The sequence below is a fragment of the Aureobasidium melanogenum genome, assembly GCF_000721775.1.
Source record: "Aureobasidium melanogenum CBS 110374 unplaced genomic scaffold scaffold_2, whole genome shotgun sequence".
NCBI lineage: Eukaryota > Fungi > Ascomycota > Dothideomycetes > Dothideales > Saccotheciaceae > Aureobasidium > Aureobasidium melanogenum.
In genome coordinates, this window is record NW_024470054.1 from 913,251 (window position 1) to 935,869 (window position 22,619).

The window sequence follows — 22,619 nt, forward strand, 5'->3', positions numbered from 1 at the left end:
CTGAGGTTCCGGGCACACGGTCTAGCAATAAATTGAAATGTTAGTCGTCTGAAGCTAAGAACCATGAATTTGCTTTCAAGTAGCTTTCTATCTGTGTGTTTACATGTGTACACAGAATAATACAGAGGGCCGTATATTTGGTCTTGCAACCGTAGAAATGTGTTGTCACGCTGATGAGCATCGAGTGCGACAATGCGAATCCACTTGAGGCGGCACTGTAGCTAGCGGTAAGCTGGATCGCATGAACAATCGACTATTTGCGTACATGGCGACTTTATGAGCTTTTTACTCTGCTTGTTCCATGCAAGTATGGCAATCGGCGAGTTGTGAGCTGGTTATCTGGCATTTCGGTTGTGTTTTGAAAGGTCGAAGCTTTGTCTCGCGACGTCGAAAACGTGAAGCGCAGCCAGCCTGAACTACTTCAATGCTCTTGCCAACCACAACAAGACCAATTTGTACGAGAAAGTCCGTATGAAAAACGTCAGACAGCTTCGAGATTGAAAAGTTGTATACAATGCCGCGCGATCTCCGCTAGCTCAATTGCTCTCCATCAAACTATACCTGTTGCGGAAGTCTGGAATACTGGACAAAACATCGCTAAAGATGTCACGATACCTTACGCCATCGAAGATATGCATACTCCTTTTGGTGCAATTGTATCGTGATGGAAATGTTCCTTCGAGAAGTACGATACCACTTCTGTCGTTCATCTCCAAGCACACCATACACAGATCACCACTCAATGCCACCGACCAAAAGCCGTTAACTCCACCATCACTCGAGGATTTCGAGATATTACTAGGATCGCATGAATCAGCAGTGCCAGGTCGGTCTTTGTTCCATCTATTCATCGACCAACTATGGGCTATCCACGACTTCGTTACGTTCACTGCATTCCTCCAGGACCAGACTTTGGTGACGACTTCGCTTCAAGACCAAGGCGAGGGCAGCAAAGCCAAGTTTGTGTGCAGTCCAACAAGTCCGATTGGCCAATTTGCGAGAAGATGCCATCTGGAGTCTGTGAGATTGCAATTCAGTGATGCCTACCAGCTCTGGGAAGATCTGGTTGTTTTCCGCGAACCGACCAAAGGCAATTATGTTGAGCGCAACCCTAAATCTCCCTTTGCTAGCTATTACCCTGATGCAGCATCGGCCAACTTGTTACAGCCAGATCAGCCTGGTGCATCAGCCATTCTCCTCGATCGCATGAACAAACAGGAAAGTCGGCCCACCGTACCATCAAGTCTGGACGATGTGGAGAAAGTGATGCACTTCCAGCTAGGACAGCTGCAGAAGTTTGGTAGCAGAGTGTCGGACGAGATGAAAGCTCAATTGAGAGCTATGGTAGAACAAGGGGCGTCGAAGCCTTCAGACATGCACTTCATCAAGTACGTTGCCTCGCTGAAGCTCAAACACGTATGTCTTTGCTAACAAGAATAGTTTCTTCGACGCTTGGAGAAGTGGTGCATACAACAAGGCTATCGAGCTTCTTCATCGTTATTTCGAATACACCATGGAGAGCCAAGGCTCGGACACCATCAAGACATACCATCAGTATGCTTTACTTCATCTTGCCGTCCTTCACGCAGATTTCGGTTGCTATGGTGAAGCCATATCTGCCATGAACGAGTGTATTGCGACTGCTCGTGAAAATCAGGATGCCCGTTGCCTACATTTCAGTCTTTCTTGGCTCGCCCATCTCCGAAAAGCATATCCTGAATTTTCTCGCCTCGAAAATGGCGGCGAAGGTAGTGAATTAGCAGGCAATGAGAGCGACATCATCACATTCTTGCAACAAAAAGCAGTCGAGAACAAGGATTGGGCGACACTCAGTAGCTCTCTGCTTAGCCAGGCAGAAGTCAACGTCGAAAGCGGCGGCAGTGTAGCCAGAGCTCTGGAACAGATCTACCAATCTAGCTACCTCAACAGCTTGCACAATGTGTCTAGCATGGTACCTAGCCAGCTTCGACTTCACTCGGCCATATTCAACAGACTCGGTCAAATGCCTCTAGCAGAACACTACTGCAAGGTCATGTACGATATCTTTCGCCAGGACGCTTCAAAACCCGACGTGCTCAATGTAGTACTGCAGAATGCGCACACGCATAGTATCCTGGGTGGATACGAAGAAGCATACGAAGTTCTCAGACAGAACGACCCTTCAAAGGAGAAGACATTACGTCTCGACAATACTTTCACTGCATTCGCAGCGATGATTAGTCTCAGACGTGCTATTCACCAGTAAGTTCGCAGATCAATCCATGATATGTCTGTCCACTGACTGGCGTTAGCAATGACTTCTTCGTCGCCGAAGAATACCTTCGCCAGCTGAAGCCCATAAGACAAACGGCAGATGCAGGCGTAATTTTCGAAACATACGTACTCGAGATCGAACTCTTGATGCGGCAGGGAAAACTTTCCAGTGCATTCGATTGCATTGAGAAGCAGGTAGCCGAAGCAAAGGCTGCAGAAAGTGCAGGTACGAAGGTCCTGCATGATGCATGCCTGACAATTACTGACCTTTGGCAGATATCGTACGACGCATTAAGCTACTAACTCTCAAGGCTAGGCTCTTTGCAAAGGCAGGACTGCCAACCAAGGGCTTCAGCATTGCGATGCGAGCAGCTTCGTCGGCGCAGAGAGCTATGATCATGCCGGCGATGTGGGAAGCGATTGGCGCTCTTTGTGTTGTCCTCATTGACCTTGGCGAGTTTGATGCGGCCAAAAGTCTGGTTGATGCCATCATGCCGCAGGTACTTGAAGGCGGCAACACAACTACAATTGCGCAGCTCTATTCCATACTCACTGACTCCTATGTTGGTCTTGCCGGCAAGGCGATCGAGACGAACCCGAATGAAAGCTCAAGTCACATTGATGCGGCATTCATGTACCTCGATAGAGCGCATGAAGGTATGAGTTTCTCGAGTACCGGATGAGTTGCAGAAGACTAACTAAAGACAAACAGCATACGTCAAAGTGGAGGATCTGGATGGCATTCTAGAGAGCTTGACGAAAAAGGCGATGCTGTACAAGCACAAAGATGATGAGGACATGATCGAGGAGATGGATCGTTTATACAACAGCACAGTCCAAGAAGCCGAAAGAAGGCAATTGGCGATGCAAGGGCAAGGAGCCTAGACAATAGGGTCTTCAGAGGAACACAAAGATAGCTGACAAACGAAACGTTAAATAATAGTTAGATGCATGGCCTCTGCTATCTGTACAATTGGCGCGAGGTGACTCCTGGGTTCTACGGCTCTTTGAGCGCAGGAGCTGTTTGGCTAAAGGACAAAAATTGAAAGGGTTCTCAGAGATACGCTTTGTTCATTCCAGATATCAGACGAGAATAATTTACTCGTCAGACTTCTTGTGGTAGTTGACGGCGTCGTTCCAGAAGATGGTCTGCAAGAATAGCACTGTTAGATATATGTCGTGGGTGGCTTCCAGAATTGGTCCGGCTCACCTTGTCACCGTCACCCCAGAAGAAGTTCTTGGTGCGGATGTTCTGGTAGGGGTACTCGGGTCTCTCGGACTTGGGAGGAAGGTGGGCCTGGTGCTCCCAGTGCTCAATCCACAGACGGTAGGCGTTGACACCACCGAGGATGATCGAGGGGATGACGATGCTGTTTTTCAAGATTCTCGGTCAGAGTTTCTGGGCTTTTTCTCGTTCAATGTTCGTAGAGGGATGGGATCTCTTTCTCGCTCGGTAGAAGGACAATGGGACGTCGGGTATATGGAGGATGCATACTAGATGGAGAGCTTGCGCCAGAGGTCTATAACAAATCGAGTCAGTATGATTCCAGAGCCGATTGAATTGCGCAAAGTAGCGTCCAGCTCAAGACGTACCACTGGTGGCAGCAGCGTGCTCCTTGACGGCAGCACGCTCGCGGTTGAAAGCGTTGTCTGCAGCGCCCTGGAAGCCTGACTGGCCGGCGCCGTGGAGCTGGCGGCGGCCGAGCTGGCGAAAGATGGGAGAGCGCAATTGCTTAGCGGCGCGTGTGGTGAACATGGTTGCGGTATATGACGGTGAGTGGAGAGTGGTCAATTGCTATGGGCTTTTGCTGTGACACCTGATTGACCGTCGGGTCACGCACAGCGCGAGGTTCCGGCGGGCTTGGCATTGGGTCACCTCGAACGAAAGCTGCGACCTCCACTCCGCTCCGCTCCACTGTCACGGTCGCTCTTGCTTGCCGCGGTTCGGTGGCACGTCATAGTGCCTTCGTCACGTCCTCCTGCAAATGGAAGTCGCGTGTCTGGTGGTTTACAATCAATCTTCCGATGAGTTCTTGATTTCTCATTCGCATCCTAATATGTTCGACCTCGATGTGAACCTGCAATTGACCCTACTACCTCCATCATCATGAGACTCACTACCTGGAATGTCAACGGCATCCGTAATCCATTTTCTTACCATCCATGGAGTATCACGAAGACTTTCCCGGCTATGTTCGATATACTCGAAGCCGACATCATCGTCATGCAAGAGCTCAAAATCCAGCGAAAGGATTTGCGTGATGACATGGTGATACTTGATGGCTGGGATTGCTATTTCAGCTTGCCTAGACAGAAGAAAGGTTCGTTCAAGAGGATTCTTTAATTCTGAGATACTTCTTGTACTCACATGTTGTAGGTTATTCAGGTGTAGGTATCTATACTCGCAATGCTACCTGCTCTCCCATCCGAGCCGAGGAAGGCATCCTTGGAGTCTTGACGCCACCAAATTCAACAACTCAATTCCGCAGCCTACCAGAATCTCAGCAGATTGGCGGATACCTGTCTGAACTAGAGCTTGCAGAGCTTGGTGTTGATCCTCTGCTTCTGGACGCCGAAGGTCGCTGTGTAATTCTCGAGTTTCCTGCTTTTGTTCTCTTCGGCGTCTACAGTCCTGCCAACTCGAATGGTCTACGAGACGACTTCCGCTATGCCTTCCTCAATGCTTTGGATTGCCGGATACGCAAACTCGACAAGATGGGCAAACGTGTTGTGTTAGTTGGTGACCTCAATGTTTCTCGAGGCTTGAATGATACAGCCTCTGCGGCCGAAGACATCAAGAAAGCCGGCATGACACCTGAAGAATATGTCAGCACCCCCAACCGTCGCATATTCAACCAACTCATCATCAACGGTGAGGTCTATGGGGAAAGGGACGAAGGTCGAGAGCAGCCCATCTTGCTTGACACCACTAGAGAGTTTCATCCTGAGAGGAAAGGCATGTACACTCATTGGGAGCAGAAGATCAATGCTAGACCTGGAAACTTTGGTAGCCGCATCGACTTTGTTCTTGCTAGTGGGTCTATGCGCGACTGGTTTGTTCATGCCGATATTCAGGAAGGTCTAATGGTGAGCATGATTCTTCATATTTGCGTATGTCCCGACTGATCTGTATGCAGGGTTCCGACCATTGTCCAGTCTACGGAGAGTTCAAAGATGTTGTCAGTATCGAAGGTGATGATGGACGATCAGAAGTCAGTTTGATCGACATGATGAACCCTCCCGGTGTCTTCAACAATGGCGTTCGCCAGAAGGAGTGGAACATCAAAGAGCTGCCTTCCTTCAGTGCCAGACTTATGCCCGAGTTCTACCAAAGAAGAAGCATCAAAGACATGTTCAAAAAGCCTACTGCCCCTGCCGCGCCGACAACCACAGCTTCCTCGTCAAGTGGCCAGACAGGCTCGGCATCGACATCCAAATCTATTCAATCAACCAACGCGAACTCTGCTCTGGATGAGACCGCCGGTGCTTCCTCCACCAATGTGGTGATTTCTCCATCGCCAGAGAGAAAGCGCAAAGCATCAGAAACATCTACAACCCAATCATCAAAGAAACAAAAGCCTACACCCAGTTCTACATCAAAGACAGCTCCTGCCAAAGGTCAGAAGAGTCTGAAGGGCTTTTTTCAAGCAAAGCCAAAGCCGGAGGAGCAAAGTAATGGTTCAAATGAGGATGTGCCTGCTGCGCGCGAAACAACTGTCTCAAAATATGCACAAGAGACGGTAGGCGATACCACTGCATCCGAAGCAGCTTATGCATCTTCTACGCCACCCTCGATCAGCACAAAAGACTTTACACCTTCAATTGATGTCCGAGGTAGTCTAGTGGCGTCTGACACGCCTGCAAAATCTGTATCTCAACCTCTCCCTCCGCCTGACGATGCCGATGAGATGGTGTATGATCCAATTGTGAACAAGGAGTCGTGGCAGACATTGTTCCGCAAACCAGCAGCACCATTGTGCGAAAGCCACGAAGAACCATGCAAGAGCATGCAAACCAAGAAAAAGGGAGAGAACCAAGGGCGTAGCTTCTGGATGTGTGCAAGACCGCTAGGACCGTCAGGAAACAAAGAAAAAGGTACGCAATGGCGATGCCCAACATTCATATGGTGCAGCGACTTCAAAGGAGGAGAGATAAAGTAGACGAGTTAGTTGTGGTTGATTGCTATGGACTGAGAAAGCAGTATTTGCTTGAAGAAGAAGAAACGACGAAATGAGAAAGAAAAGAAACAAAAAGTTGAGATCATCCAATGCGCAGTACGCCGACCATGCAAAGACCCCTTTCCTCCCTAAGCTCCTCCTTTTTATCCTTTCTCCACAAAGACAACAACAAAGAACGATGATGATTGAGATCAGCCATGCTTGCAGAAGATGAGTGGTCTGGTAGAGCAAGAGATCAGTTGACGAACTCCATGCCCCACATGTGCTCAGGCATTTGCTCCAAGAACTCCGTGAAGCGCTGAGACTCGAGGTCGTTGTATTGGAAGCCGTTCTCGATAGCAGCACCAAGACCGCCATCCTCTTCCATGGTCTCGAGCTCGCGCGCCAGCATCTCCTCAAGCGAAGACTCGAAGTTGTTCAAGTCAGATTGGGCCATTGAGAGGTCGTTGCTGGTGAGGGTAGGGTTGGTGAGAGAGGCGCCGGCATTGCCGTCAGCCATGGCGGTGTTTATGGCAGTAGGGATGGACGTGCAAGCACCAGGAGCGCGGACGCTGGTGGGACCGTACATCATGTCGGTGTTGTGATCATTCAAAAGGTTGGTGAAGAGGTCGAGCTGGCCAGGCTGGAAGGAGTCGAGGGTGAAGGCAGCAAGGTCGCCATCGGCAGAGTAGCTGAGAGAAGGATCGTCGAAGTTGGCAAGGTCGACAATTTGAGCAGGCGAGGTGACAGATGAGAAAGGGCCAACGGATGATGGTGCAGGCGAGAAGGTGGTACTGTCGGCAGGGGCTTGTGCATTGGCAGATGTTGAGACAGCAGAAGCAGAAGCAGAAGTGGAAGGAGTGTTTTGCTGAGCGGCAAGAGCCATGGCCTTGCGCTTGGTCATGCGGCGCTTCTTCTCATGGGGCTTGCGAGGTTGGTATTGGTAGTCAGGGTGGTCGCGAAGGTGCTGGCGCTTGACGTTCTCGGCCTTGTCCTTCCATTGCTTCTTGACAGGCTCGGACTCGTCACGCCACATCTTGCCGATGATCTCTGCTGTAGTACAAGGTAAGTCATTGTCCATGAAGAAGAGTTGTGTGCAGAAAGGAAAACTTACAAATCTCATTGTTGTGAAGATCAGGGTTACGCGCCATGATGTCTGAGTGGTGATGCTTGCGACAAAGGATGAAGGCATTGGCAGAGCGGCTGACCTTGAGGCCTTTCTTGGGAGAGTCAAAAGATGCAGGAGAGCCAGGCGACGACATGGCAGTCGCATCTGACCGCTGGTGCGAGCCGGGAGACAGCACATCATACGGACTGACTTAGTCGCAGTGTCATCCTTGACCGTGACCTCCGTATTGTGGAAACTGCTTTGAGTTCCGTAGCCATGTTCCGCGAGGATGTAGAAGTTTTACATCTACAGTACCGGGTGGTAAGAACAATGTCATCATCGCCGAGGGAGTCTTTGAGGTCAGACGGGAAAATAATCCAAGTACCTGCTGCAGCACCGCTGAGACTTAGTCTTTGAAGTAACGATGCGCATCCTAGGTTCTGCGATGGAGCTGATGTCAAGAGAGCAGCCGAAGATTAAGCCACGGCGTGAGTGATAGCTCGAGATAAATGCTGGGATGCTCGAATCGTGTTCATAAAGCGGCCTCCAAGATGCGTGGTTTCTCTTGCGCTCGAACCGACGAATGACGCTAATGATACGGCTGTAAAAAGTGAAAGCAGATCACTTACAATAGGAAAGATAGTTGGTAGTGAATTGCGAGCTGATTGACCAAAGTTGCATGACAATACTAAGGCGGCAGGCTGGTTGTGACTGAGACTCACAACAATAACAAGGCACTCCTATTGATCTTGTTGGCAGCAAACACTCCTTATCTCATAGCAACAAAGTTCTGCCATCTTTCTTTCTTCCATCTCTTCATAATGTCTTCCTCATCCTACCGAACAACCAAAATGAGTCCCAAGATTGTTTATGTTGCCTTAAACGAGCTGGAATATCCTGTCTCCAGAGCTGGTAAGAATCATGCCTTTGCGCTTTCGTTTTTGGTACATCGCTGATTGCTGTGAGCTGCTGATGTAGAAGAAAATTATCTGGAAACTCGTATCATGTGCCAGAACATCATCGCCGATCTGAGATGCCTCCAGAAAGTGTACGCCCTCGAACCAAAGCACTTCGATCGTGACACGATCTACAAGCACCTGAAAGAGGTTTTGGTAGAGTATAGCATGCTCCGCAACGATGCATCCCGTTTCGCTTCCCAAGCCGAGTACAAAGACTTTCTGGCAACCATGCACACTTTGACTGCAGAAGCTGCTCAAGTGATACGCTCCATCAAGCGCAGAGATCAGGTCCGACTGAACGTCCAGGAAGAAACAGTCAAGGACATTGCCGATGAATCAACCCCTCATCGCAAACTGCATCTACCACCTTGGAGTCAGTTTCTCGCTCCTGGTTCGCCCTCTTTTGTCGTTGCCCGCTTCTTATCTCCTTTCGAGACACGACCTCCTTCAAACCCCAGCTTTCCAGACTATCGCCGCGTCATTCGCACCTCATACCAGACCCTTCCCCAAGCCGCCGCTGGGATCCTGGCGGTATGGACCGCTGAGTTTCAGCAAGCCAACGACTACTTCCACCAGGTATGTACGAACATCAGCACATAGAGAAAGAGATTGAGTGATGTGCTAACACTGTGGCAGCGTTATCCAGAGGAGAGAGAGTTTGCAGGAGTAAGTCGTGCTCGCGCACAACTTTCGATCGCAGTGCTAACGGAGGTTGAACAGCCTGTGCACCAGAAGCTCACTCCTTTCCGTCAGATGACTCTTACTCCGACTGGCTTGAAGACTGAAGCGCTTCGTTTCGTAAGTCAAAGACTGAGAAGAAAGCTCTATTGAAACCATGACTGACATCCACATAGCACAATCTTGGAAACCACCCCTATGCACAGGTACGAAACGAAAAATCGTGAAAACAATTCATATTCTAACGCGGGATAGGCAATCGAACAGGTCAACGGACAGGGCCGGGAGGAGACAGCTACTCTCGGTAGATTCTTGGGAGAGTTAGATGGACAAGATGCTGTGACCCCCTTGGCCGCAAACAGATGTTATGTGATCCGTCGTTGGGTGCTTGGAAAGATGGAGTCTTGAAGACCAGGTCCGTTATGGGATGAAGTTTGGAGGTTGAGGAGATAATACTTTTGTTCCTTATACCAGTTTTCGAGGTCTCTGCCTTTACCAACTTTCCTGGATAGATTACAAATGATAGTAGCCCTAGTGAAGAGGCTTTCTGCCAGCAGTTCCTTTGATTCTTTCTGAGAGACCGAGATGATGAGAAACTTTTACCCTCGAAGCCAGTGAGAGCACGGAAAGTGAAAAGTGAGAGACTCGAGTGTGAGAAGTGAGAATGGTGGACCAAAAGCACTCACTGAAGCTCCGCTCATTTCGAAGCGCATACCAGCTTCTGTTTTCACCGAGTCTCAGACTTCCTTTGTCCTTCTCCTGAAACATTCCTCATCCACTTCCACATTCCACCGCACAGCCATTTCCGCTCAATTCTTTGTTACACAATCACCCCTCGGTCCCAAATCTCGCAACAATGTCTGCCGTCATGCCTGAGTCGATGGCTCTGCTCCTCGAGAAGTACTCGCCTGAACAGATCGCAGAGGTCGTCGATGCCGTGATGAAGATGCGCCCAGCCACCTCTCAGAGAGCTGCCGTCGCTTCGACTACCACTACCCCTACTGCTCCCGTCTCCGCCATCACTGAGCGCAAGAAGCGCGCAAAGAAGTCTACTGCCTCAAAGGTTGCGCACTCATCATCTGGCAGCATCGCACCTACTCGCCCTCTCAACTCTTGGATGGCCTTCAGAAGTAAGTTGTTGTCGTTTGGCGGTGCGCACAAAACGTCCTGACCAGTTCAACAGGTTATCATTCTCCCATCTTCAAGTCGTTTCAGCAGAAGGACATCTCTGGCTTCTTGACTCGCATGTGGCAGAACGACCCTTTCAAGGCCAAGTGGAGTATCCTCGCTAAGGCTTACTCAATCATTCGCGAGAGCAACACCAAGGACGCTGCTCCTCTCGACAAGTTTCTGGCCCTCACTTGTCCGTTGATCGGCATCATTCCCAGAGACGACTACCTCGGTGTCATGGGTTGGAGCATCGTTGACAGCGCTGGAGTCAAGAGCATGGAGCGCATGTACACTCCTGACATTTCTTCGTTCCCCGAGAACATCCTGACCACCAACTTGTCCTCCGAAGAGATCGTTGCTCACTGCCAGCGTGTCAGCTATATTGACCATAATGACACGGACGTCGCTCGCAACCAAGGCTCGACTGCTGCCCTCGCCATGGCTGCTCAGCCTATTTTCGAGTCTGCTTCCGATGAATCACTCGCTCGCAGCCACCACGCCGGCCACATCCAGCAGAACAACAACAACATGATCAGCAACTCGGCCTCGGCTGCCACCTTCACCAGTATGGCTGCTCAGCCTGCATCCAACGAGGCATCGTCTTCTCCTTCTCTGTTCGACTTCTCCAATCCCGAGTCTCCTTACCAGCCTGATGGTCACGACTTGTTCGTTGGTAGTACCACCATCCAGGGCGCTCTGAACCAGAACAACAACAACGCCATGGGTGCCAGTGGTCCTGTTAGACAAACCGTTCACGACCTTTCAAGCCAGCAATACCCCTTCATGGACGAGTTTGACCCTTTCCAGTCCAGCTCGCTTGACTTCGACCCCTTCAACATGAACCAGGACGCGGCCTTCGCCAGTAACAGCATCGGCACCTACCTTGCTCCCAGCAACAACGACTTTCCCGAGACCTTCAACATTGACGACTTATTGAGCAGCGACCTGTTCGACATGACCAAGTAAGACTACAGTCATGCGTTTGTCGCTTGGCTGCCGTCCTCGGAGGAGCTCAGTCGATACAACACTTACGCGACTGACATGTCGCATTGCGAGTGATGGTTGTGTACATAGATGGAGGGTTGGGTTGTCAATAGGAGGAAATCCACAGTAATGAGGAGGAATGAGGGCGTTCTGGGAAGGAAAGAAAGGGAATGAGGGGTCGCTGGCGTTCTGGAGGTGCGGAAGCTCGGGCATGGGCTTTGGTGTAGCTATCACGCGCGACCTTCCTTGTACATAGGCCATACATCGCCTTTACCATCTACTGCAAGCGATTGAAATGCAATTCGACTCGTAATCCGCCACCCCTTCCCATGCAGCGACCGATATGACCTTGAAATCGCTGCTGCTGGCGTACGTCGTCGGCGGTCTGACCTTCATTCCCCTGCTCGCCCTCGTCCTTGGCGCCTTCGCATACGTTGCATTCACGAAGCCCGTTGCTCCCGTATCCACTGCCACGCCTACCGATCATGTAGAATCGACAAGCGCTGCCAATACGACAGACGATATCGGTGACAAGAGCAAGGAAAATGACGGTGAACTCGACACGGCAGCTGCCTACTTTGCTGTCTGCAGGGAGTATGTTCCTGGTGGAATCAATGGCAAACCTCCAGAGCGCTCGACGCCTGCTGGTGAGGTGCTCATAGCAGAGAGTCCGAGTGTCTACCAAAGCATGTACAGAAGCATCTTTGAGCGAGGCAAGACATCGATCCCAACTATCGAGGCCGACAAGCGTGACGGCAAGACCGTCAAGAAAGCCCGCAATGTCTTCTACGTTGTCTTGAGGCACGGTCATCTCATGCTCTACGATGATTCCGAGCAGGTCGAAGTACGACACGTTGTCTCTCTTGCCCATCACGATATCGACGTATATGCTGGCGGAGACCCCGTACCTGAAGGAGATCTGTGGATCAAGCGCAACTGCATTCGCCTGACCAGGAAACCTCTCGCCGGCGAGCATGCTCCTTCATCCAAGCCCTTCCATTTCTTCTCTGATAACTGCTCCGAGAAGGAAGACTTCTATCATGCTTTGCTACATACCCAATCTTCCATTATCAATACTGATCCACCTCCGCTGCCTCAAAGATTCGAGACTCCAGACATCATCAAACTTGTTCAGAACTTACACTCATCTGACGCTGATGCACATTCGCGCTGGATCAACGCTATAGTCGGCCGTATCTTCCTTGCCATGTACAAGACCAAAGACATCGAGAACTTAATTCGCGCCAAGATTAACAAGAAGATCTCACGCGTACCCAAGCCAAACTTGATTGCTTCCATCGACATCATGGATATCTACATGGGCGACAGTGCCCCAATCATCAGCAATCCCAGACTGAAGGAGCTTACGGTCAATGGTGATATGACGATCGAGCTAGATGTAAAGTACAATGGCGGTTTCAAAATCGAGATGGGAGCAGTTGCACGTATTGACCTCGGAAGCCGCTTCAAGGCTCGTGAAGTCAGCCTGATCATGGCAGGCGAGCTGAAAAAACTCAGTGGTCATCTCCTGATCCGTATCAAGCCTCCACCGAGTAACAGAATCTGGATGACCTTCGAGACCATGCCACAAGTCGAAATGAGCATTCAGCCCATTGTCAGCAGCAGGCAGATTACCTACGGTGTTATCCTACGTGCGATTGAGAGCAGAATCCGAGAAGTTATTGGCGAAACGATCGTCCTTCCAAACTGGGACGACAGTCCGTTCCTGGACACTTCGAAGAAAGAGTACAGAGGTGGTATATTCGAGCCTTCACCTTCAGACGAAGAGCCTACTGGTATCGAGAAGGCTGCACAGGCAGATTCCGGCTTGGTTGAAGCTGCAGCTCATGAACTCACTAATAGCGCCGGTGATGGAGACTCGGAGGATATCATCATTCCTACTCTTGCCGAGACTGGTGCGAAGACTTTGAGTATGCCCAGCCTGCTAGAGCCAGTGCAGAAACTCAACTTCCGCAAGAATGCAAGACGGTCCGCGACTTCTCTTCTGGGAGAAAGTTCAGAGAGTCCGACGGCCGCGTCAACCAGTACGACTGCTGTAACACCATCTTCGCCGCCACTTCGTCCACGCACACCACCTGGAAAGCCTCGCAATTTACGTCAGAACTCGTTTTCCGCCGCAGCGACGCCCTTGGTTAGCACCGAAGGATCGAATATTGAGGCAGTGAGATCACACACCAAGAAAAAAGGACAGAAAGATGCAGTCGAATTGGTAAAAGAAGTCAACTCGAAGGCACAATCATCAGCTACATCTCCACGGGTACGCGAAACAGAGAATGTCCTGCCCATTGACTCCGAAACCTTCTCGACTCTTGCAATGCAGGAAGAAGAAGGAGAAAGTCTACTCGATCCTTCCATCCTACGTCGAAGCTCTGAGCCTCTAGAGCAGCACGCAACAAAACAACAGACCGAACCTCAGGCACCTGCTACTGCAGATGACTTTACAACGACCCCGAGATCACCATCCGTGAAGTCCTTAGATACCTCTGCTTCATCAGGCTCGACTCCTTCTCATCTCAGCACGGCCGCCAATGCTGCGAAGAAATGGGGGTGGCAAGTCCTGAACAGACAAAATGGGTCTTCGGCGTCAACATCAGGTAATTCTTTCGGCTTAGGCAAGAGATTTTCAACATCATCAGCCAATACTGGATCGTCCTCAGTGTCGTTGCCATCTCAGCCGCCTAATCCGGCTGCTCTCAAGGCGGCACTGTTGGCTCAGCCAATGGGTCGTGGAATGCCTTTGCCGCCACCCGGCACTCCTTTACCTGGACCTCAAAAAAGCCTTTGGGCATCGTCAGGCTTGAACTTGTCCGGTCTCAAACGCAAACCCGTAGGGTCACAGCCAGGTTCTCAGCCAAATACAATGGTTGAAAAGCCTGGTCCTGTTGGTGAACAAGCTCGACAGCCACCACCATTGCCTGCGAGACCCAGACCTACGAGCAAAGAAATCAACCAACCGATAGTCCCACCTACTGGATTGGAGCAACAAGGAGCTGGTGATCCCGACTTGTTAGTCGTCGCTGCTCCTGTGGAGGACGATAGTATGCCCAATACACCAACAGTTGAAGTAGACCACAGCATACCCACAAATTCAGAGGAAGCGCAGGTAGCTTCACATATCGAAAGCCTACCACAAGAATCAAATCTACACTTCGAGCAGCCAACGACCGAGCAGGTAGCGGTACAAGATATCGCACTCGACCCACAATCCAGCCATACTAACACGGTAACTGAGACTATGGAAGGAACACACCATGACGAAAGACACGAGACAAAGGACGGGGAAACCAGCGACTCGCTCGAGGCGGCTGACGTGGCCGGAGAAGTGCGCTGATATCCAGGATATGCTCCCATGCTCTCCCCTTTCCCATAGTGATACGAGAGTAAGAGACAAAAACAAATTATCAATGTTCACTCTCTCCTAAACTATATCTTTTGTTCATCGGATCGTGCTCTCTATCAAAGTGGCTGCGAGACGTTATTCACAACCAACATCGCCAGGGTTGCATCACGAGTTTATCACAATGAGACACGGAGAAACGGAGGGGAAAAGTGTTTGCAAAGGAAACCGAAGAATATATTTGGTGAGAAGAGAAACCTCAGAGAGCAAAGTTGCATACTTAGAACAGGCAACACCACCACTCCGAGATTCGCAAATGTAAAAAAGCATATGAAGCAAAAGCGATTCCACCAGGCGCAGCCAAGATGGAAAAAAAGCCACCACTCAACCCCTTGAACTACTCAAGGCAGTCTAGTTGTTCTGAAGAGTGCACGAGGCCATGACGAGCGAACCATTGTTGTGTCTGGACATGGTGCAGGAAGCCATGACGAGCGAACCATTGTGTTTGGACATGGTGCAAGAGGCCATGACGAGCGAGCCCTTGTTCTTCTGCATAACGCACTTGCCGCCGTTGTGGGTGACGGAGCCGTTGGACCATGAGGTGAAGGGGTTGACGGGAGCGCCGGTGTTGGTGAAGTCGGAAGCGGCCATTGTTGATTGGATTGGTTTGGAAAGGTTGGTACTTGGAAAGCTAGAGATGCTTTGTGAGTTATGTGATCGTTGAGAAGAGTTGCTGTAAGAACTTACTAGCGAGTGTATAAGTTTGATTGTACTTGAGAAAGTGGTTTGGTCTCAGGTAGATGCCAGCTCTTTTTTATATGTGAGGTAGGACAATGGGAGATGTGTCTTTGGACAGATTAATGTAGTTGGTAGAAAGAAATCAAAGAACTGATGCGGTTTGATTTGTATGTCGAGAGTGGTTTCTGATAATTTCTACCGAGTAAGTATTGTGGTTGTAGTCTTAGTATTGTTCTGTATGGACAAAGACATCGAGGCAGAGGTCAAATTCGCCCTGTATGACGCTGCTAAGAGAAAATAGTCGTGCGTCTCGAACAAAGCACAAAGAGCGTTGATTTCTGAACATGAAGGTCGCATTGAAAATTGGCCTGTAAGTGGTCGCCGGCTTTTACTCGATGCTTGCAAGCATGAAGGACGTTATATAGATTAGCAGGTGAATTGATTGGCACTAGGCAGCTAAAGAAGCTCCCTTCACATAGTAAGCAGACAAATGAATATATGTGGCAGAGGGGGAAAAAAATTTGATTTCGTGTGATTAATTAACTTACTAGAACCAGTACTTGCAAAGTCCCAGCAAAGCAACATAAACGTGAAAGAATGCACTTACCTACAATTCCCTTATTCAAATTTTGCAGACTTTAGTAGTGGCAACCGGCAGTGCAGTACCAGCCGTGAACCTTTGAGTACAGCATGCGAGCACTGCATCTGGGGCAGTTGTACCAGAGATCATTGATGGGGCGGCCGAAGAGAGTGGGCTTGGTGACAGCGATAGAGCTAGTCTTTTTGTGAGAGCACATTGTGGATGTTGAAGTACGGTTTGAGCAGTGTGTAGAACTTTGTTGTTTGCAGTCTGGGATGGTGGGAGCAAAGGTCAAAACTTACAGATGTACATGCATCTATTTGTATGTAAGCATAGTACTCGTGTTCAATTTGTGATAGTATCAGCAGGCAAACAATGGACAAAGACCATCAGCAATTGTAAAATATTCGTTGGCAGGCTTGAAAGAATGGGAGATGGGGAGAAAGCGCGTCGATCTTAGACACAGGACAAAGAGCATTGGTTCTCGAACATGGGTCTTGAAGATTTATGCGTTCGAAGACAAATGGTATCGCATTTTTGACATTATGATATAGGAGCAAAGCAGGCTGCGCCATGTACATCTGCAAGCAGAGGCGGTGAGTTCGAGAGCAAGAGGAGGTGGAACGCCCAGATGTCGCTGAACCGCAGGAGAAAGGGACAATGGAGATCGTTAAAATAGGAGAGGGTATTCTTCTGGAAAGTGCAAAGAGGAAGTCGTCGTCATGGAGAGAAAGGCGGCAGATAGATCTACCAGGCGCTGCGGTCCCAGTTGGGATCTGGACAAATGAGTCAGCAAATGCATTCTACACAAGCAGCTAGTGAATGTACCTTGGACAAAACTTCCGAGCACGCGACTTCCTGTCTGCAGAAGAGGGTGGCCGACGACAATCTTGAGGAACCTCTCCAGACCTTTCCTGCGCTCCTCGATAACGGCGTCGTCGAATTTGTTGAAGTAGACCTTTCCGGGCAATGGGGGAATGGTGACACGGGCGCTCTCACGCTCAAGGATATCGCGGAAGTACTCAAAGTCTGAATAGCGGCGGCGCACGCTGCTGTTGCGCAGCTTGAACGAGGGAATGTTTGTGCTCAGACGGATCTCGTAGGTCGTGTAACGCGATGAGGGAGTCAGGCCGTGAGTTTGCGGATTGCATACCTGCCAGACGCACTTCTGTCAGCGCTCGTGAAGGACAAACACAGCGACATGGCTTACCTCAATCTCAAGAAAGTTCTCAGGTGGGCCGTAGATCTCCTCGAAGCTCTGTGATCTTGAATCGGGCATTGCTTGCATGGTCGAGGTTGTCCTCGAAGACGGACTTGGCTGAAACTGGTTCATGGTTGATCGAGGAATGCTGTCTTCGTCCGTCGGAGGTGTGTACGAGGCCGAGGCGCGCAATGAGTTGAACGGCTGGGAAAGACAGGTTGTTGGTGGTGGTGGTGGAGCGCGCAAGTCGGGTATGCCGTCGCTATCGCGTGCCCTAGCCTTACGCCATTGCCCCGCGATTGGCTTGGCCCGCCTTAGCGTCCTTCCGGCTTGTCACCTTCGGTCTTGCCAACATGCTCTTGCTGGTGGACTTCTGGTCCATGACTTTTCGCATGCCCATGGTCGTGTGCTTTTGCAATCTTGTGTCCTTTCGTGTCTTCAGCTTCGTTGTCTTGACCTTGTAACTCCTAGTCCTTCAATTGCTTGCGAGCCACATGATGTCCAGCAGGTGTCAGACTGAGATAAACCAAGACAGCCCAAGGTATCGCGGCAGCAAGTGTAGCTGGTCTTCTGAACATCCGCCTGAGAATATGCCGTCTGGTAACTAGGGTATAGGTACGAGGATAGTCAATAATGATGTGATCAATTCAATGTTTGGATGTGGGCAGTAGATTTTGAACCTTGACCTCTCGTTCTTTCTCACTCAAACAGAATACAGTTCAAGCTTCGTTGTCATTTCTGGAGATAGGAAGGAACACCTGCCATGGCAAAGCTAGATTGTCCTGCATTCTTTGATAACATCCTGAGAAGCAATGGCGATCACCAGATCGTCTGATCTTCTGAGATAAGATAAAGGTTTGCGGAGTTTCATCGGCATTAGGGAACAAAGACGACTTCCTGCTTGCATGCGTGATGTCGCATGAGTGAAACCCGAGCTCTGCATGTCTTTCTGGCTGTTTGCATCAATCGAATCTGTTCATTACTGATTGACTCCGGGTTGTTGAAGTCTGTCGTAACGAGACAATCGTCCACGATGAGTATGCAGCTTGGTTTTGTTCTGACGGTGCACTGTCAGGTTAGATGTTTTGGCGAGGACACAATCATCCTGCCGAAGATCAACAACAGACGTCTAAATAGAGTGTGAGCATTTACATGTTACACTGTATACTGAGGCTGAGTCGTCAACGCGGTGATGCTTATAGTCTGTGCAGACAAAGATGGAATTCATGTTGCTTGTCAAGATGTACACTGATGGAATGAAGCAAAATCGGAACACTATCAATTGCAAGCTAGGTTTTAGCATAGTCCAGAGTCGTCTGACTGTCCAGAACGAACAGGTGATACCACAGACTATCTGACGCAGACGGCCGACTGAGACAACATGGGTAGGTATCAAAGACAGTTCTCTGCAAGATGTGCAGACCATTTTGTTCTCTATGAAACACAATTCATATATCCATCCTGAGCTTATCTCTTCACATCTACCGTCGGTCTGTTTGCTAGCGGACTAAAAGACGAGGAGGCACGAGCTTTGAGCGCGCAGATTGTTGTGGTGGAAGTCGCGTTCAGCCGGACAATTCCACTTCCTGCCTTTTGTGGCTCAATTCAGCCGCGCGCAGCCTCACTTCGATCTCACATCTCAGCCGCGTGAATCCTCAGACTATCGACTGCTCCCGTCTGGGCTCAGGTATACCTGTCTTATCGTTTGAGACAGTATTCTCGAAGCCTCGCATATAAAGTCAACACCCCAGCTCACCCTGGCGAGCCAAACTCACTCCGGCCGCCGTGCCAGAGGTAAGTGCGATACTGCTTACCACCTTCTCTTAAGTACTGCCAGTTGCTCATTCTTTTCTCAGCTTGGCAGAGGCGTGCCGCACCTACTCTACACAACATCTCTGAGCGCCGACTCCCACTGGGCACTCCAGCAGATCGTTTGCTTCTGCGTCCCTCGAGACCTAAACCCCCTTTCAACCACATCAACGTCGTCAAGGCCGAAGATTTGGACCGCACAAGAACCCGTCAGGAACCTGCTTCATCACATGTTTCTTCTTCCTCCGGACCCTCGCCCAAATCTTCAAGAAGACATCTGGACTCTGACGACTCTGGCAAGATGCATGATCGTGATTTTGGTGCCGATGACCAGGTTCGTCTTGCTGAACTGGCGACTGCCCGGCTTGAGAGACAGAGCAAACGAATCATCGAGAACGATCCGACCATCCCTATCAGCAAGCTCGTTCATCCTAGGGTGGCACGGAAGAAAGTGTCCAAGAACTGGCAAGATCCCGACTACCCAGATTCAAGCGATGGTGATGTGACCTCGACAAGTCGTGCGTCCAGAAAGGGAAGCCCGTTTGATGTTCACGCCAAAGTATTCCGACCAGGCTCACGCGACAGCTCTGATTCCCACAGCCTTGAGGCGCCTCGAAAGGATTCTGCCACTTTCAGTGCAGATGACGGAGACTTCCAACTCGTCACTAGCAAGAGGACCAAACCCTTACCTAGACCTGCCGTTGGTCTCAACGCGCGCGAGGTCAAATCTGTTGAAACATCGTCTACTATCGCTGTCTCCTTCAACAGACATGAAATCAACGAAGTCTTTGGTAACGACCTTCCGCCCCTTACCTATTTCCAAGGCAATGTTGGGAACAAAGATGGTCAAGTTGGATTCGCAATGCATCCCAACGGTGACATTTCTGCTCAGCAGTGGTCACAGTCTGATTACCAATGGTTCAACATCGGTCAATTCTCCAACTCTCGCAGGCGTACTGAGGGCACTCTCGCTTCGCATCGACTCAAAGGCGAGAACGAACTACATTCACTTCTCCAGCACAGTCTTTGTTATTTCAGGGCGGTTGCGAAGCAGCATGAGGCGTCTTCTATGAAGCTGCCGTTCGGTCCGAAGGAGTTGCAAGCATATATGCCTAAGGTATCTATCAACCGTCCTGTGCGAAAAGTGGCAGTCACACCTGTTACCAAAACTCCGACCGAGTCGGAATCTGAACGACCCCTTCCTGAGACAAAGCAGAAGGCTCGTACGCCATCACTCGGACCAACAACCGAGCCTTGGGCACAAGGTTATGCCTCCCGTGCTCGTAGCAAGTCAAAATTGTCCGGTACACCCGTCGCACCGCCTTCTAGCAACCTTTCCTTGCAGAACGACTTCTTGCCCTCAACTACGAATTTCAGTGCTGTGCCGAACAACACACTCAACCAATGGCCGTACAGCTTGACTGCTCTCAATAATCTGTCCTTCGGAGCATACCCTAGGAACAGAGACCACGATGCCCCTGACAAGCCTATTCTACTCCCGACTCTTACAGGACCTACCGCGACGCCCGTAAGTGTAATTGAGAGTAGTCAATATCTGAAGTCGTTTCTTCCAAAGAATGTGCCACAGACGGTCACCTCACAGCTCGATACGTCCGTTTCTACGAGTGGCCTGAACTTCTCGAGTTTTTTCGAAAAGACACAACCCCAAACTGATTCATCTGGAAGAACACCCACATCTTCTCAGCGCAGTTTCACAAAGGCATGTCTGGACAAGATCTTCGACACCGCTGCATCTCGCAACACGAACAACAGTACAGCTGCTCGAACTGTCCTTCACGATCCATTCCAAAGCCAATCTCCCACGATTTCTTCGATCACCAAGCAAGATTCTGAAGTGAAGCATTATGACACCACCTGGTCAAATATTCCAATTGGCGAGGCAGCCTCGAGTTGCATTGGTCACGCGTCCTCTTCTACTAGCAACGACGATCCTGTCTTTGATCCTCGTGTTAGCGAGCCCGAGCCTGTATCCAAACCTAAAGTGATTGAGATCGTTGACATCAGCCTCCCACACATGACGACTGAGGAGCTTGCCATCTATTCGAGACCGAGTCCCCAGAACTTCAATGGCCCGTTCTTTATGGGTAGCTCTGGCGTCCCGAGTGAAGCTAGCAGAAAAAGCCATGAGCAGGAGCTTCACGATTGGTTCTATAGTGGACTTACAATCATCGAGCGTCAAAATGAACACTTCGAGTATATCAGAACAGCACATAATCAAGGCATCACGCAAGCAAAGGTCAATCCTGGACCCATTGGGACACCTTCCACTCGTTCTATGTCGAGCAAGAATCCAGAACCAGAACCATTCAACGAAGTCACAACACGCCTGTTTCTAAGTGTGCATGAGAGCCTCTCACAATACACTCAAGGTCCGGTTGAACAGCGTCGCGGATATCTTGCTCCATTCTGCGATCCACCTGAGTGGTGTATCGACAAGAGCGTAAATGGCAACAACAGCTTCTTCGGCGAGGATTGGAGCCAACCCCCTGAGCGCATCAGTCGAGACTCGCGCTACAGACCTCTACCCTTTGAGGGCAAATTTGGTGCTTACGATGGGCACCGCGGTGTTGGTGCTAGTAGTATCCGCCCCTCCTTGGGACGAATCAGATTCGGCTCCGGCTTGCAGTACTGAAGACGGTTATGGGACTTAGCTGAGGTGCACAAAGCACATGGATATGAATATGGCTGGGGCATGTGCTGCAGGTCAAGCGGATGGATGACTTATGGTTAGCAGATTCTCGATGCATTCTAGCTTTTTCTCAACTCAAGATGATTTGTATTATACACAGACAAGTTTACGCAAACATGGTGAATCAATAGAGTGTCGTGTGTACTTCCTGAAGCGGACGATTCGTATGAGCGTAAAATTTGAGGTGACAGAAGAAAAGAAGGCTTGGAGTTAAGGTATCTATACAGTTTGCAAACCAACTTTGGCTTTCTAGTAACCCTCCTTGCCCCACTTGTTGTACTTCTCGTGGAGCTCCTGGTCAAGGTTGTCAGTGTGACTCAGTTGAATGTATGAATATTGATATCTACTCACTCTGGGCAGGTTGACGTTGGGGACGATGACCTCGTTCAGAGCAGAGGGAGCGTCCTTGCGGGGCTTGCTGGTGTCACCGCCGGGGTGGTACTGGTACTTGGCCTCACCACCGGTCTTCCAGGGCTCGGAGTCGGCAGCCTTGCTAACGGGGTTCTCAGATGAGGAAGAGGTGGGGTTGCGCGAGAAGTGCCAGCCAGCGAGACCGAAGGCACCGGACATGATGGTGAGCAGGATCTGTTGTTTGCGAAGCCTTGTCAGTAATCGGGTATCCTGTTATTGGCTGGCTCACTCGGAGCACAGCAGCGGGTACGATGGTCGAGGGGCTTTAGGGCTTTCGGTATGTTCGCAATATCTTTCTAGATGTCTCGAAGGGCGTAGAGGAATTGTCGACGTACGTAGAGCTCGGGGTCCTTGCGGGCGCCCTGCTTGAGGGCCTGCTTGTCGGCTTCACGGCTGGCGTGGGAGGCAGCGTTCTCAGCGCCGGAGTTGACGCCCGAGGCGCGGAGAGGGCGAGTTGCGCGGAAAGCGGCGCGTCCGATGATTGAGGCCATTGTGAGGGTGTG

At 50.2% G+C, this 22,619-nt stretch overlaps 7 protein-coding genes across 7 annotated transcripts; 3 read left to right on the forward strand and 4 right to left on the reverse strand.

The window, feature by feature from the left end:
• Positions 1 to 603: 603 nt before the first annotated feature.
• M437DRAFT_40216 (uncharacterized protein) lies at positions 604 to 3,138 on the forward strand (the record flags this gene model as incomplete). Its single annotated transcript, XM_041020152.1, has 5 exons — positions 604 to 1,388; positions 1,441 to 2,241; positions 2,292 to 2,479; positions 2,530 to 2,910; positions 2,966 to 3,138. The coding sequence occupies 5 exons, from the start codon at positions 604 to 606 to the stop codon at positions 3,136 to 3,138; spliced, it is 2,328 nt and encodes a 775-aa protein (XP_040883578.1).
• Positions 3,139 to 3,351: 213 nt separating this feature from the next.
• On the reverse strand, positions 3,352 to 4,009 carry M437DRAFT_81045 (cytochrome c oxidase subunit VIa; the record flags this gene model as incomplete). Its single annotated transcript, XM_041027476.1, has 4 exons — positions 3,352 to 3,402; positions 3,464 to 3,623; positions 3,749 to 3,773; positions 3,847 to 4,009. The coding sequence occupies 4 exons, from the start codon at positions 4,007 to 4,009 to the stop codon at positions 3,352 to 3,354; spliced, it is 399 nt and encodes a 132-aa protein (XP_040883579.1).
• A 351-nt stretch (positions 4,010 to 4,360) lies between these two features.
• On the forward strand, positions 4,361 to 6,413 carry M437DRAFT_39835 (APN2 DNA lyase apurinic/apyrimidinic; the record flags this gene model as incomplete). Its single annotated transcript, XM_041020087.1, has 4 exons — positions 4,361 to 4,574; positions 4,631 to 5,340; positions 5,391 to 6,122; positions 6,192 to 6,413. 4 exons carry the CDS (start codon positions 4,361 to 4,363, stop codon positions 6,411 to 6,413), a joined length of 1,878 nt encoding a protein of 625 aa, XP_040883580.1.
• An 8,665-nt stretch (positions 6,414 to 15,078) lies between these two features.
• M437DRAFT_81051 (uncharacterized protein) lies at positions 15,079 to 16,202 on the reverse strand (the record flags this gene model as incomplete). Its single annotated transcript, XM_041027477.1, has 2 exons — positions 15,079 to 15,358; positions 16,072 to 16,202. 2 exons carry the CDS (start codon positions 16,200 to 16,202, stop codon positions 15,079 to 15,081), a joined length of 411 nt encoding a protein of 136 aa, XP_040883581.1.
• Positions 16,203 to 16,732: 530 nt separating this feature from the next.
• M437DRAFT_39533 (Phox-like protein) lies at positions 16,733 to 17,273 on the reverse strand (the record flags this gene model as incomplete). Its single annotated transcript, XM_041020028.1, has 3 exons — positions 16,733 to 16,761; positions 16,814 to 17,138; positions 17,196 to 17,273. The coding sequence occupies 3 exons, from the start codon at positions 17,271 to 17,273 to the stop codon at positions 16,733 to 16,735; spliced, it is 432 nt and encodes a 143-aa protein (XP_040883582.1).
• Positions 17,274 to 17,331: 58 nt separating this feature from the next.
• M437DRAFT_81053 (uncharacterized protein) lies at positions 17,332 to 21,648 on the forward strand (the record flags this gene model as incomplete). Its single annotated transcript, XM_041027478.1, has 2 exons — positions 17,332 to 17,437; positions 19,043 to 21,648. The coding sequence occupies 2 exons, from the start codon at positions 17,332 to 17,334 to the stop codon at positions 21,646 to 21,648; spliced, it is 2,712 nt and encodes a 903-aa protein (XP_040883583.1).
• A 306-nt stretch (positions 21,649 to 21,954) lies between these two features.
• On the reverse strand, positions 21,955 to 22,607 carry M437DRAFT_72127 (uncharacterized protein; the record flags this gene model as incomplete). The annotated part of the gene is made up of 3 exons (XM_041025796.1): positions 21,955 to 21,999; positions 22,057 to 22,290; positions 22,452 to 22,607. The coding sequence occupies 3 exons, from the start codon at positions 22,605 to 22,607 to the stop codon at positions 21,955 to 21,957; spliced, it is 435 nt and encodes a 144-aa protein (XP_040883584.1).
• Between the last annotated feature and the right edge of the window lie 12 nt (positions 22,608 to 22,619).